At 48.7% G+C, this 16384-nt stretch overlaps 1 protein-coding gene across 4 annotated transcripts in view; it reads left to right on the top strand.

The window, feature by feature from the left end:
• Nucleotides 1-16384, top strand: part of LOC139766591 (serine/threonine-protein phosphatase 2B catalytic subunit 2-like) — a 401759-nt gene that overhangs the window by 269819 nt on the left and 115556 nt on the right. For all 4 annotated transcript variants that reach the window (XM_071695445.1, XM_071695444.1, XM_071695446.1 and 1 more), the window contains exon 4: nt 12339-12463. In XM_071695445.1, the coding sequence (XP_071551546.1) occupies nt 12339-12463 (125 nt within the window). The remainder of the gene's footprint in view (nt 1-12338; nt 12464-16384) is intronic.

Here is a 16384-nt window from a genome sequence, read left to right as displayed (position 1 = left end):
ACCAAAGCTTTTCTTCAGAACAAGCTGCCCGCGCACTGTTCCGAATATTTAATGTTATTGATTGTAATATTTCAAGATGATAGCACCTCCTTCAGTGATAGATTGGTATTTATATACACGTACAGCAAACCACGTTGGTTTGATAATGTTTCTTTGTCTTGGGAAGTTTCTGTAATAGTTACTGGTTTGACACCGTGAGCGCGACGGTACGACCATTGAGCAAGACGGTACGTACCACCCGTGAGCACGAGCGGTGTTACGACCATTGAGCAAGAGGGTACGATCCTGCAGCACAGCGGTAAGATGTTTGAGTAAGACTGTTCGATCTTTAAGCGCGACTATTACGATCATCAAAGACGATACGATCCTTGAGCACGGCGCGACCCGACCCTTGGAGCTAGGCGTCACGATCCTCGAGTACGGCGGTGCCATATTTGGGTATGCCGGCCCGGCCTTTGACCTGATCTTTTTACAGCTTTACCATCGTCCTCGAGGGGTCATACCGTCATACTGAGGAGAGAGAGAGAGAGAGAGAGAGAGAGAGAGAGAGAGAGAGAGAGAGAGAGAGAGAGAGAGAGAGAGACGCACTCGCACTCTTCCCAGCTGTTGGAGCCGCGATCGCACAGCACAACATGCACCATGACCTCAACTTGTTTGCGAATGTAGATATTAGCACACACTGGTCTTGGCGTTCCCTCGCAACACTGTGTGTGTCGTAGTCTCGGACGAGGTCGACCACACCCCCCCCAGTGTCTGCAAGTGTTCCGCTAACGTGTGTACTCCTCTCGTTTTGCGCGTCTTGGCGGCTTGACGCCACAGTATCGTCTTCGCCAGCAAGATTAAGATCAGTAACTACGCATCGCATTTGTGCTCGACGACCCCAGTCTTCTTGTCTGCTGCTCGACCTCCCACCTCCCCCCCAGGGTTGAAACGCTGGCCGGGTGCGGACGGTAGGGTTTGGGGTGGTGAGGGCGGTGTGTCATGGATGCACTGGGCCATAGTGCTGGCGAGTGACCGATAATTAAAGTTTGCGGATTTGATTATCGTAAGGAAGTTGGCGGAGGGAAGTTTGGTGGGTAGGGAGGTGGTCCTATGGAAGGAGTTTGACTGGCTTGGGAGGAAGTAGGGAAGTAGGTATTGACGGGTGTAGGAGCTTCGCATGAGGTGGAAAGTTAAAATTCCGACGAGAGGCTACTGGCTTAGTGGGAGGTGGAGAATTAGATTTTGACGAGGTCACCGGCCATGGTAGGAGGTGGAGAATTAGATATTGACGAGGTCACCGGCTTGGTAGGAGGCGTTGAATTACAATTTGACGAGGTTACTGGCTTGGCATGAGGCGGGGGGGATTAGATTTTGACGATGTTCATGTTTGGTAGGAATTGGAGGACTGGATATGAATGTAGCTGGATCGGTCGGAATGGTTTACTTGCGATGCGTTCAGTTCGTTTTTGGGGTAAGTACATGTTGCTCGGATTAATGGACTTTGTCGTTTATTTATTACAAATAAACACTCGGCAGTTCAATGCGAGTTTCATCACCCCTTGATAAACACACTTTAGCGTTGCCTTAACGACCAACGACTTTCACCTTTATTCTCTCTCTCTCTCTCTCTCTCTCTCTCTCTCTCTCTCTCTCTCTCTCTCTCTCTCTCTCTCTCTCTCGATTCATAATCACCACCACTTCAACGCTTTCACTGCCAGCATTATCTTGGTAAAGTACCAGTCCTCGTCAGGTTTTGGAATGTAACCGATACTGTTCTCCAGTGGTGGTTTGGCACTGAGAGGACGGAATGAGACAGGCGGAGCGTCATGGCCAAAGCATTCGGTTTTATTCTTCTCTGATGATTAGATCCACAGTGGCGGGGTCGGTGGAGACCAGGAAAGATGTGAGAATGATAAAAGGAGGAGAAACAAACGCATTTAGAAATCCAGAGAACCTGTAGAAACCTCGTTTTAACACCCCATAGCATCCGCGATTTATCTTAATCGCGGATGCTACGGGTTGTTAAAGCGAAATTATACCATCGTAATTGGTGCCTGTTTCTCCTTCCCTCAAGATGAAGAGTGTTGCTAGGTGTCCTGTTCGTTGGCAAACGCTTTCACCGGCTAAAACCAGTCTCAGCGCACGTGTCCCCCACCCTCCCCCCTGTGTTGCTAGCAAATGAATCACGTAGCGAACGCTGTGCGCCAGGTCGTCGACGGGAGTGAAAACATTGATTATATTGATGTTTTTTTTCGACGTAAACATCAGAAATTAAGGTAATATCTCTGCTGCTGCCGTGCTTACCCGCACGTCGCTGTATCTGTTGTTACCTTGACTCCTCCCTGAGCGACTGCGAGAACCACACCTGCGTCACCAGTCAGTCAGTCACTCAGTAGGTTGGTAGGTAGGGTGCTGAAGGGGAAGACCTGGAGGGGGGGGGGGTGTAGGAGCGCTGTGAACGGTGGCTCCAGGTAGGCTGTTATCAGCTGGCCGCCCTGACGCTCGCACCTGTCCCGCCGTTATCATTTGGTTGTCCAGGGGAAGACGGCTGCCTGTGTTGTGGTGGGTATCAGAAACACACAGTCTTCAGCCCCGCAGGTCTTGTGTTTCTCGTGCGTTTGTTATGATTAGGTATCAGTGTGTGAGTCAGTGTTAACTTTAGTGGGACAGGTGTTTATTGATTTGTGGGGGCGAGTGCAGTCGTGTATCGTCACAAAGGTTACGGTGTGTGTGTGTGTGTGTGTGTGTGTGTGTGTGGCGCTCCCCGTGACAGGTGTGTGTGTCTGTGTATGTGTGCGTGTGTGTGTGGCGCTCCCCGTGACAGGTGTGTGTGGCGCTCCCAGTGACTAGGTGTGTGTGTGACAGGTGTGTGTGGCGCTCCCCGTGACAGGTGTGTGTGGCGCTCCCAGTGACTAGGTGTGTGTGTGTGTGGCGCTCCTCGTGACGGGTGCGTGTTGCAGACCCGTGACATGTGGGTGATGGAGGCCTGTGGCAGGTGTATGTTGTCAGGACCTTGACAGGTTTGAGTGGCTGGGATGGGGCGTTGGAGAGGGGGGGGGGGGGTGGCTGCACCTCTTGCCAGAGCGGCGGGGTTCAAGTTGACCTCAGCTGCCAACCTCCCTACCCCTAGCCTCCCTGCTGCCCTTGTAGTAGGGGACAGACCACCCCTCCTCACCGCCGCGCTACGCACTGTCACCCTGTATATATAAACTCCCACACAGACCCACGGGAGATTCTTCCCCCACCCCGCATCACACACACCCCACACTTCCTCCCCACATACGTCCACACCACCCACCCACAGCCACATCGTCTCACCCATCCTCCCAAGACCACATCGCCTCCCCACCCTCAAGTTCACTAGGAGAGGAGACGTGTTGACGTAGACCTGAACGTAGTAGCGTTGAATGTTAGGAGCAGTGCACGTAGAGGAGGTGGCGGTGGGGTGTTGACTGGAAGCATTGGAGTGTGTGTGCGTGGGTGTGTGTGTGTGTGTGTGTGGGGGGGGGGGGGGGGGCTAGGAAGAGGGCGTGATGAGGCATTCGGGAAGAAGGTTAAGGTTCTTGGTGTAGGAAGAGGAGGGGGTGGTATGGCAGGGAGGAGGAGATGCGAGGTACGGGAGGGGCAGCGCAGCAGTGTTGGGACAGAGAGTGACATATACAGGGTGTTGTTGTGATGGTGGGCGCTAATGAGTTGTAGGTTGGGTGGGTGTGAGGCGGAGGGGGAGGGGTATGGTTGATGGGTGCCAGGCTGGCAGCCAGGCACATACCTGGCTCTCCACCTCCTGTGTGTCCCACCATCTGCTACACACGCTACTGTTGCTCTTGTCACTACTCCTTTGGCTATTACCTGCAGCTGTTTTATTTTATTTTTATCACCTGTTCGGTGATGCCGCCGTAACTGTTGGCTCTGTTGTAGCTGGTGGTGTGTCTGTGTTACTGTTGGCCCTGTTGTAGCTGTTGGTGTGTCTGTGTTACTGTTGGCTCTGTTGTAGCTGTTGGTGTGTCTGTGTTACTGTTGGCTCTGTTGTAGCTGGTGGTGTGTTTGTGTTACTGTTGGCTCTGTTGTAGCTGTTGGTGTGTCTGTGTTACTGTTGGCTCTGTTGTAGCTGGTGGTGTGTCTGTGTTACTGTTGGCTCTGTTGTAGCTGGTGGTGTGTCTGTGTTACTGTTGGCTCTGTTGTAGCTGTTGGTGTGTCTGTGTTACTGTTGGCTCTGTTGTAGCTGGTGGTGTGTCTGTGTTACTGTTGGCTCTGTTGTAGCTGTTGGTGTGTCTGTTTTCTTGTCGGTGCTGATATTGTCGGTGTCAGGGCGTACTGTGCCTCATCAACCGCTGTGCCCACCTCCCATACTGCTGCACCTGCTCCACCACCTCACAACCCACACCTTGAGGTGCGGCCGAGACACGTACCACCTCATATGAATATTTGATTAACCTCCGAATGCTCACTAAGATTAGTAACATTAACCTGAGAGTAATATATATATATATATATATATATATATATATATATATATATATATATATATATATATATATTTTGTTGACACAAGGTTATTGGGATGTACTGAATACCATTAGTTGTTGTGATATGCTTTGATGTACTGAGATCAACAACGCTGGTTCGCAGCGTTTGATCGGCATGGAATGATAACTTTACACACACACACACACACACACACACACACACACACACACATATATATATATATATATATATATATATATATATATATGTGTGTGTGTGTGTGTGTGTGTGTGTGTGTGTTTGTGTGTGTGTGTGTGTGTGTGTGTGTGTTTGTATAATATGAAATACGTGTTGTAAGGAAAGGTTTTATCAATATGTTGTTAAGCGAACATTCACCCTGGGTGGAAATAATTGGTAAGAGGGAAAGTCGAGGGGTTCAGATTATACACTGACCTCAGACTAAGGTGTGAGGTGACGGTAGTTATTCTGTCGGTCGTGAAGTGTCTGGGTTGAGGTGAAGGGTTAGAGACACCTGAACCCCTCCTCCTTCACCAGACGACTCCTGTTGATGAAGAATGCTCTCCCGGCTCCCCCACTGGTCTTAAGAGGACCTTCTCTTCAGCCACATCTATTGATGTCCCCCTCCCCTCCTCTTAAAGGCCCATTGGATATATTCAATCGCTTCCTTTCTCGCTCTGCCTCAGTAGAGTTGGTGGGGGGGAGGGTAGGTCGCCGTCTTTCACCCAGTGTTGGCTGTTGTCACATCTCCTCCCACCAGTCGGGTATTCATCCGCATTGTTGTGTGTGAACTATGGTGGAGTCGAGAGATCCTGGAAATTTTCGATATAATCGTGGCTGTTGATGTCCCTTCTTATGCCCCTGAATTTATTCGTCGTGGTCGGCGGATGGTGCGCGTGTTACGGGATGGTTCGTGTGCGTCGGGGTGGTTGTAGGAGGAGGGAATTGTGGTCGGCGGATGGTACAGGTGTGTGTCGAGATGATTGTAAGGGGTGTGGTCGGCGGATGGTATAGGTATTCAGGGTTGGCGAGGCATTGTTGGACCTGGCCAAACCTCCGATGGTCTTCTGCCACTCAGCAGGGAACTCGTGAGCAGTCATTTATTTTTGAGTGTGTCATTATTGATGAGATTTAATAGTTTTGGAATATTCCGAGTGAATAGTTTTGGAATATTCCAAGTGAAATGTAATTTTGATAGAAAGAGAATAACAAGATGTAATTCATTAGACTGGCTTATTGTTGTCTGGGCTTTGGCTCTGGGTATGTTTTTAAACTCTCTGAACACGACGGTGTGACTCCTTAACATGACGGTGCGACCCTTGAGCTGTCGTATGTCAAGACGGGGCCTAACCTTCGAGAAAGTGAGGAAGGTTCCTTTTAATTTTATCGTGAAGACGTGACGCATGTATCTGAAGTGGTTTTTTTTTTTTTTTTTTAGAATCATCAGTGTTATGTAGGTCAGGATGGAGGTTTCAGGGGTTCAGATGTACCTCGAACTTCATTGCCCTTCAGATCGTAGTATTATGAAATATGATGGTATTGATTGTAGGCACAACACACCCAGGTATAAGAGGAGAGGGTGTACGTGGAAGTACGAAACTCGGGCATACCATGATAAGGGGTACAAGACTCGGGCTTACTATGATAAGGGGTACAAGACTCGGGCTTACCATGATAAGGGGTACAAAACTCGGGCTTACTATACATAAGGCATGCCACACTCCGGCTGGAGGCGATATCGGAAACCGGTGGTGGCATTTCCATAAACCAGCTGCCTCTACACGTGAGAGAGAGAGAGAGAGAGAGAGAGAGAGAGAGAGAGAGAGAGAGAGAGAGAGAGAGAGAGAGATGGTGGTGGTGTCCAGCTAGGTAAGATTATCAGGTTAAGAAAGTTAGCCTGGAGGGGTGGGAGGAGGTACCATTCTCTACCAGAGCCACCTGGTGGAGGGAGGAGCTGGATACTAGATCATGTGAGTGTGTGGCGACAGATACAGATGTACCAGCATTATTGGTCGAGGGTTCCGATCAGACTGTTAATAATGGATCTCCTCTCGATATACGGTAGGTCTCCGGGGGCATGATAAGGTTGGCGCTTTAGCCAGACTCGTATAGGATAACGAGGCTGTTGAAATCATCACTTGAATGTTAATTAGAAGTCTTAAGAAATCTGAAAATCGCTTTAAACCCCTGGAGCACGACGGTACGACCCTTGGGTATGATGGCCTGGCTTTTGACCTGATCCTGAGCGGATTAGGTCATAGTTCACGCAATCATAATCGAAACAGTCGTATCGTCATCTCAGGAATCATAAATTTGTCGTCTGGAGATCAGTTTAACTATCACTTTGAACATGACGGTGTGTAAACTGTCGAGGCAGAGCTGTGGTGCACTGTTTAGATGCAGGGTTTATTAATTAGTGATGTTAGTGTCACGTGATGACGGTTATTTTACAACCTTTAGGTAGTACTGTCATCGGTATGAACAGAGGAATATGTTGAGAACGTAGTTGACGTGGTCTGAACGAAGGCCTGAACCGGTGTGAATCACCGGCCTTGGCAAATGTTCAGTGCCTCGGTTCACATGACGCAGTTCAGGAGGTGGTAGGCTCACAAGGTAGGGGGTGTTCTGGCGCGCTGTACAGTCACCAGGACGCGACCCTCCCTCCGCTGGAGTACATTGGAAAGCCAGGTGACATAAGACCTGGTGGAGCGTGACGAGGGTTTCTCTTGGAGGACATTGATGTGTTATTCTACATTCCTAATATAATGATGAGGTGGGGACGGGATAGTGAGGCAGTAGGCTCCTCTTGCGTTGGTTTGTGGAGGAATCACGAGGTTTCGCAGTGGTCCTAGAGGCTTCAGTCACGTTGTTGATTATCCCAGCACGTATTTATGTCAGTATGAGAACTGTATGCATGGAATCGTACTTTTTAAGACTAGGAGATCCTTAGGAGTATGGTGAAATGAGTACCAGCTGGGCTAATACGAAAGATAGTCGTGTTTATCTCCCGTGTCATGTAGGGCACTTGACCCAGAGTACAAGAGTCTGCATTGGCATCATCATCATCACACGGGAGATTATTATTTTTTTTTCTTATCATGAAAACAATAGTAGTACTTTTTTTTCATGTCCGGTCCCTCCACACACTTACTGTGATGTGTGGGTGAGTTGGAACAGAGTCCTTGTGGCCACTCACTTGACAACCCGTCTCTTTTGCAACCATCGTAATTAATTAATTTCCCCCCTTCATCCCATCTCACAGGAGACTCCTTGTTGCACGCTAGACTCCCACCCCACACTACAGCAGTTACACTGTCCAGTTGGTCATTCCCTTGTGAAGTTTTTCCTCCTGTGGATAGGACATCCGCCACATGTCTTACCGCTCTAACCCCACTGCCAAGTATAACACTGGCTGTTACGTCCTCCCGGTGAACACTATGTGGATTGTTTTGTCCACACATGGTGCGAGGTGATGCAGGGAGCGGTCCTCCGCGTGATGAGGTTGACAAGGGCTAGCGAGTGTTGACGGCGGTGGGGCGTCGGGACCATGTTGCCATTGTTGGCGGCAGTGTGTGTGTTGATGGTGTTGAACGCCACCACCACTGAGGTTGACCGATTGCGAGTTTTAAGGGGCACTGGCGGCGGAAGGGGCCGAGTCTGTGTTGGCCGGGACGGACGGAGGGGTCGAGGTAGGTGGTGAACGGTGAGGGAGGCTGGGGACGACGCATGGTGCGCCTGGCAGTGGAGGGAGGAGCGGGAGGCTCTTGATTCATCGCGGCGGGACGAGGTCGAGATGGCGTGGGGAGAAAAGAACTGCTAGACGGAAGGGTGTGTGGGATAGGCAACGCACGTACGTGGTGGTAAAGGGAATTGTTCTGGCTTGGTGAAGGTGTACGGTGCCGCTAGAGGAGGGCCTGTGGTCATGATTTGGAGAAGGAAGAGAGAGTGATGTGGTGCAGGGAGACGTGGGAAGAGCAGGTCTGCAGGGTGTTCTAATGTGGTGCGGGGAGACGTGGGAAGAGCAGGTCTGCAGGGTGTTCTAATGTGGTGCGGGAAGACGTGGGTAGGGCGGGTCTGCGGGTTAATCTAACATGAAAGGAAGGGAGGAGACAGGAGAGCAGGATGGTCTAACGATGGGTGGGAGGGAAGGGGAGGAGACAGGAGAGCAGGGTGGTGTCAACACGGCACGGGGATGAGATGATGGTAGGAGGGTACGGTAGCGAGGACGGACTGATGTGGTGGAGTGTCATGCTGACCGTATGTGACTGGTACCCTGACGGTGGTGGATGGATGGGGAAGTCGATGGGTGGCTTGGCTTGGCTGACACTTTAACACACGGTTTCCCAGCTGAGGGATTGCTGGATCGCAAACCCCGGGATCTTGTGTCACTCACCTTAAAGTTGTTCTGGTGCCCTCACTTCTGTTTAGCGTCGCAGCCATTCCCCCTAGGATGTGTATGTGTACGTCTGTCATCGACTAGCCAGGAGGCACCGTATCAAGCAGGCTCTCACTCTGCATATGACTCACACTTTCTCTCTTGCGCAAATTACTGCCAATAAGGTGCTCTTTTTATGCTCGGGGTTTCGCAGTTCGCAGACAGACCCATGATGAGGTACACCAGCCTCTCTCCTCCAACAATACTGGAAATATTTTTCGTGTCGGACTGAAAATGTGGATGTCTCAGTACACGTTTCTTAAAAGAAAATCTCAGATACGATTTTGTTCATCATTTATTTTTTTTTTTTCCGGAGACAAAATAATTACGAGAAGACGATATGAAAATGAAAATAATGGGCGTTAATCTGTAGTTTGTGAGTTATGAAGATAAGGAAAGTAGTGGGGTTCGTGGGGTTATGGGTCTGGTACAGGGGGTATGAGTGAGGTTATGGGTGTAGGCCTGGGGCACGGGTGTGGGATAATGGGGCATGGGTCTGGTACTGGGGTATGAGTGAGAGAATGGGGTTGGGGTGAGAGAGGAACCTGGACTACCATGCAGCACGGGCCGGTCGGCGCCAGAGTACTGGACGGCGGGTCACATCGCCTCGTCCTGCCAGTCGAAAGTTAGCGGATTCTTGATATTTATTTTTCGCTTTATAGAAAATAAAACTTGACATCATAAGCAGTAACATTTTTATGCACCGTGTTAATGGCGAGTAGATGATTATGAGAAATGAGTTATGACCGATGGTAGAAGGTAGAGTATACGGGAAGTCAATCATGAATGTTACGAATCGTGTATTTTATATAGTTGGAATATGGAATATGTGGTGTGAATCGTATACGTCTTGGTATATAGCTGGAGGTGAGGTAATTAGTTCCAGTGTAATCTCGTGGCAGCAATTATCCTACCAATTTGAACAGTGTCCCCTGGGAAGTCGTGCTTTCTCCGTAAATCCCATGTTCGGCCCTTGTGACTTGGCGTATGTATCATTATGAAGTGACCCGACTCGCTATCGTTCCTTGATCATTATGAGTCGTTCAGGTTCGTATGCTGTGAGTAGCATTCATCATATTCGCGTCGCTGTAGTTCAGTAACCATCTGAAACCAATCCGGGTCATCTGTTTCATACGTACATGTAGTTTGTTACGTTTCGGCGCTCGGGTGTGGAGCGCCATGGAATATGATGATGTATAGTAATGTCCTCCCTCACCTGGTTATAGTTAAGTAACCCCGCACGTCCAGTAACATATCAGGGGCTGGCATTAGCTCGGTAAGGCAAGGTACCTACGTAAAGAACACACCAAGCGGAATGGCCCGAACCTGGTGCGTGAGTAGGCATGGTGTATACTGAGGAGTATGGCTAAATCTGATATACGACCGGATAGAGACGAACGAGGGAGACCCTCAGCCAAGATAGCAGAGCAGTCAGTCGGTCAGGAGTTCGGGGCAATGTGCGGTAGTAATTCCAGAACGCCAAGCGGCTATGAAAGAAAGTGAAAAGAAATCAAGGCTAAACCGGATATATATATATATATATATATATATATATATATATATATATATATATATATATATATATATATATATATTATGGGCCTCCGTGGTGTAGCAGTTAGCGTTGCTGACCATGACGCATTCAGGGGGTCGCCTTGGGTCGAACCCAAATAGATTCGAATCCTGCACGGGGCATTTGGTCAGATGTCACCCCAGCTGTTCGTCCTTCCGTAGGAGCTGATCAGTATTATGGGTACCTTGATCAAGCTAGGATATATATATATATATATATATATATATATATATATATATATATATATATATATATATATATATATGACAAGTGATCAGCATCATGATATTTTTCAGTGTTAGTAGAAGGTGAGCGAAGATGACACTTGAACCCCCCTCCCACATCCCTGGGTGCCACGGTTGACGGGCCTAGCGTTCCCGACATACCGAGTCCTGGCCCCGAGCCAGCCACCGACCCTGAGTCATCCAATCCCCCCCAGGCAACCCTTATGATTTGTCCCCAGTCTACCCATCACCAATACTTCGAGTGTGATTCAAACTGGGGTATGCGTGTGAGCAAAGGTCATGGACCTACGAACATGCATGCGGTGAGGTTGCGCCACCACTCGTCAAGTAAGGTCATCATCAATCCGCCTGAACTTGAAAAATCTAACGTCGGGAGTCACGAAGACAAGCGACTTCCTCGTGGTGATGTCACGGCGGGCCGCGAGAAAGATGGCAGTGAGGGAAGGTGCACCCGTTTTGTCGTGGCTCATCACCACAGGCACTCGCTTGCCGTCCCGCTTGCCGTCCCCGTGGCTTCCCTTGGCTTACCCTTGTCGGACCCACCACTACTGTTGTGGTGTGTGCAGGCGGCTCTCGTCTAACGCGATCATGAATATTTTAAGACAAACTGGCGCGAGCTGTAAGATATTGTTGACACACACACACACACACACACACACACACACTCCAGAACACACTCCTCTCTTCCACACTCCTCTCGCTACCGGGTGCATGAGTACTAACAATCACGCACTTCTCATAATTTACGTTTATTTTCACCCACACCAACCTGTAATTCCTCCTCCAGAACACGTGCCACCTTCTTCTTTGCTCTCACCCCAACACTAACCCCCAGACTTTACCCCGAGCACATTCCTAAACCATTTTTCCCCTTTCCTCCTGAGCTTTTGTCTCAGTCATGGCCAGAACGTTCAGGTTCCTCCCTCCAGACGTACTACTACTTTTTATCTTGGTTGCATCCACGCACAATGAGACACTCCAGCATTAGCCTTCGAGGAGGGTGAGCACTCCTCGCTTGGCTCCTGAAGGTCCGTCCTTTCGGTATTGAAATGAAAGAAGGGAGGGTGTTTCAGCTCCCACCTGCCGCAGGGCGGAAGCAGGTGGCTGGAAATCCTCCTCCCCCTGTATTACTTTCCAAAAAGGAACGAAGGAAAGGGCACAGTCATCTGTTTTTGGAGAGAGAGAGAGAGAGAGAGAGAGAGAGAGAGAGAGAGAGAGAGAGAGAGAGAGAGAGAGAGAGAGAGAGAGAGAGTTTTACTGGAATTTCTCTGCTCCTGCGTGGAGTTTCAGAGCTGCAAGAGTCCCATGAGAGGGATCATATATATATATATATATATATGGGTGCCATTCGACGAATTATACTCATGATGATGAGACATTGTGAGGATATATTGGCGATACATGGAAATTAAGAACATTGACAAGTACTGCATACAATTTTTTGATGTGTCTGACTTGACTACCTCTCATTATTTTCTTGATTATTACACTTTTTTTTTTTTGAAATGCCATATTTTGTTTTGAGGAATTTTGTGTTAATGTAAATTTTTTTCTACGTTTGTTCTGTGCCACAGTCGCCAGACAGCCTTTAACTAATGTATTGTCTTGTTCTTTGCAGTATGTGGTGACATCCACGGACAGTTTTATGACCTCATGAAGCTATTTGAGGTCGGGGGCCCGCCCAACTGTACAAAATACCTGTTCCTAGGGGACTATGTAGACAGGGGCTACTTTAGTATAGAGGTAAGTAACCCAGAAAAAAAAATATCTTCATGAATATGCTTATCGTTGGTTCCCGAGGTGGTTTAGCCACTGGGCTGTGCCGAGTAGAAATGTAGATTCAACCTCGTTCATCGGACTTGAGTGGTTCCAGCCGGTTGTGAAATTGGGGTCTTGCCTCTTGGTGAATAGGGGAAGTCGGCTTCTGTGTACTGTGGGATGCGTAATCACTGGTTCCTCAGGTCTGCTGGAGTTATGGGCCACATTTTTTTTAATCTCTCTCCGTGTATGGAAGCCTTGTGTGGTGTACAACTCGTAGGGTTTTCGTACGAAATGTCTCTGCTTTACGTAAGTGGTAGTGTGGTGGTGACTGGAGAGAAACCCACGTAAATACTAAATACCTCTTCATTGATGATGGGAGAGAAACGTTTTTTGGAGTTGAAGAATCCACGATGGGTCTGTTGGAGGGCTCAGGAGAGTGCGATTGAGGGAGAGGAAGATAGGAAAGGGAAGGAGTGTAATAGTGCGTGGAGCTCAACCCAGGTGCTACGCTGCTCCATTAATGGTTAATGGTATTATGTAGATGCGTGTACGTTGTTATAGGTACACACACCCGGAGGAAACAGTAGGAGTGTACGATTATATATGGGAAATGAATTAAAGATATTTGATGTTGGGGAATCGAAGGAGCGAGGTGAGATAATCATTATTCGAGACGAATGTAAATGTCTTATTCTTTTTTTTTTCCTAGTTCATTAATAATTGGAAGGAACAACTGGCTGACAAAAACTATGAGGCTACAGGAGATCATGCCTCGATGTTATGGAATATTGCTCAGGGGGACTGAAGAGATATATGCCTGTATAGTTTTAGGGGGAGTCACTGAAAGCCATTATTGACATGAGGGTTGTAACCTGTATCGCAAAGTGTAGCCGGTTATTGATGATGTCCTGTGAGGGCCACATGAATGAATCTAGGACTCCGCTGAGAACGGAATCGAGTCCTTGTTAATTTTGGAACGTGCGTTGAATAATTAACAGACGTGTAATATGTAAGAACGGCAGTTGATTCTTAAATGAGACGTGGCTCGTGGAGGTACAGCATTGTTGATAAGTGTACCAGTTGATAAATCGATTAGACTATTAGAATTGTAGAGCATGTTACTTTTTTTTCCATTAACTTTTGCCAGATTTTCTTCTCTGAAGCGTAAGGGGATCCTTAGCGGGTCAAGGGGGTTGGTATGGTGACACCAGGTTTAGCATCGTCTGCTCCACCTGCTGGACATCACGAAAAATAGTCGTCCCAAACCAAAGGTTGCTCTCACGTTCGCCCTAAGTGACTGCTTGGTCGAAACCAAGTTACTTTATGAGAAAAATGTCTTAGTTGTGTACTTCGGTTAATTGATGATAACGAAGATTAACTTTCCCCGCCAGCAGTGTTAAAATGTTCTCTCTCTCTCTCTCTCTCTCTCTCTCTCTCTCTCTCTCTCTCTCTCTCTCTCTCTCTCTCTCTCTCTGTGAGGATCCGAATGAATAGACGAAATCGCGATCATCAAGAATTAAGAAACATATATGTCACATTTCCTGTTCGCGTAGGCAGAACCTCTCATATTTTCGAAGACATTAAGTATCAGAATTTTTGCCACATATTACCATATATGTCACACATGTTTCGCGGATGTATGACCGTGTACGCGCAGGTGTGTCTGTGTGTGTGTGTGTGTGTGTGGAGTGCTGGCTGTAATGTGTTGGCCGCATCGTAGCTTGTGGCGGCACGATTGGTTTGTATTGTGACATTATGTCGTACCCCTGCCCCGCGCCGAATAGCGAGGCAGCCCACTGTTTTTACCAGATTGGAATGCAAGTTATCGGAGTTACTATGTGTGACATGTGTATTCTGTGTGTGTAAAGTATTAAAGATGAGGCAGGGAGGGAGTCCTAACCACTGGGCAAGTTTCATGATGCCTGTACCGGGAGGGATATGGGAGACGAAGGCGATGCCCAGGGTTTTAGAGTCGTTGGTGTTGGGGGGTCGGCAGGAGGGAGCATCAGTACAGTCTCCACCAGACTTGTTGATGTCCATGCTCCTCCACACACACACACACACACACACACACACACACACACACACACAGCCACAGCCACAGCTCAAATGTTGTTGTTAATGCGTCCACACTCCTCATATCTCCAACAACCTTCCTATTTCACAGTAAGCTCATCTGCCATTGTCATTGCTGCTGCTGCTGTCACTACTGCCGCTGCTGCCCATTATTCCTATTTCTGCTGCTGCTACTAGTACAGCCACTGCTACCCCCATGACTACTAATACTACTGCTTTCTCCGTCTTATACACTCTATCATCAGTTTTGTCTGACTGGTGGCCGCCAGTTGCTTTGGCAAGGCTTTGTGCATATACTTGAATTACCTAAGTCATCACATGCAATTACCGCCCCTTCGTTATTGCGTAGATAATTACTGACGTCATCACTTACCTTCGCTACCCCTTCCATATTACTTAGATTACGTACATCATCACTCCCGTCACATATCCCTGGGCTGGTGCCGCTTATAGGGGCAGTGACCTGGAGAGGTCATTGGTTGCGATGGCGTGGCAGTGCCCAGCAGTACCTATAGTGACGCCCTTTATCCCAGAGTTAATGAGTGAGTGTACGCAGTAATTATTGTACTCCACACGATGTACAGACTTGTGCATTAAGGATGTTAGCGAAGGTGAGGGTGGGGTTGGAGTGCGTGGCTGTGTAGTGTGTGTGCGTGTGTGTGTGTGTGGTGTATGTGTTGGTAATGTGTGGTAGAGGGCAAGGCGGAGGGATAATGGCAGCGTTATCTGAGCGGTGCGGCCAACATTCCTACTGGTATGACTGGCCCGGGCAGCAGCAGGAGGCGAGCACCCGTCACTACGCCCCAGGCGGCACCTCCTCCACTTCCCCTAGTGTCCGTCCCACCGCCTTGCCCCTCACTCGCTCATGTACAGGTCTGCCTCCAATTTGTCTGATTCGCTGTCTCCTTGTTTACCCCCCTCCCATCTCCTCATTCCGTCCTGCTGCTCTGATATATATATCTACCTTTCCATCTCTGGCTATATTCGTTAAGGAGACTGTTTGTGGCGGGAGGAAGAGGGTCGTTTGGAGGGAGGACGGGAGGAATCCAGTACCGGGAGGTGAATGAGAGCGGGAGGGTAGGATTTGTGGGAGGGAGCGAGGATTCATAAAGTGTGGGCATGAGGGCCATCGTGTGGCTCAACCCTCGCGTGGTGTTGGCCCTGGTAATGGCACTTGAGCATTGATAAAAACCTACCGCCTCTTTTCATTGCTTGGGCCTTCTATTTTGTTTCGCAGTCGCGAGGTCGCTTGACAAGACGAGGCTTTGCGAGTCCTTCCGGCATTATGCTGATGGTGGTAGACGGATCCAGGCGACGATGTGCTCAAGGTTGTGGCCAAGAGATGGATACCATTTGATTGTTTGAGGTCCGTCGCAACGTGAAGAGGAGGGGGTTGTTCCTACACACGGGACCTACAGTATAGTGTGGAGAGACACTGGCGAGGCTTTAATGATTTTGAGCGAGACTCCGTCGGTGCTCCGAGGCTCTTTAGTGGTCTCGAGATGGTACGGTCGAGGCCGTAATTACGCCACCGCGGAGGCCTTGATGGTGTTCCTTGCGGTCTTGATGGCGGTGCACACAGCTCATCATAGCCAAGAACCTCGTCATTAGGATACCTCTCCTTACATAACACACACACACACACACACACACGCACGCATGCACGACTGTAAACATACCGTAAGTCGAGTTCATATTTATTTACGTATCACATTTAATGTTTACGGTGTTATTTTCAAACCTTCCTGCGCGTCGCTCCTTGACTAAGTTGAGCTGATGAGGTACACTTCATAAATGGTCATGCAGCGTGTTCTTCAGTATGTCCCC

This window comes from Panulirus ornatus, chromosome 58 (genome assembly GCF_036320965.1).
Source record: "Panulirus ornatus isolate Po-2019 chromosome 58, ASM3632096v1, whole genome shotgun sequence".
Lineage (NCBI taxonomy): Eukaryota > Metazoa > Arthropoda > Malacostraca > Decapoda > Palinuridae > Panulirus > Panulirus ornatus.
The sequence above is the reverse complement of the archived record's forward strand: the minus strand, read 5'-3'. Positions and strand labels throughout refer to the sequence as shown.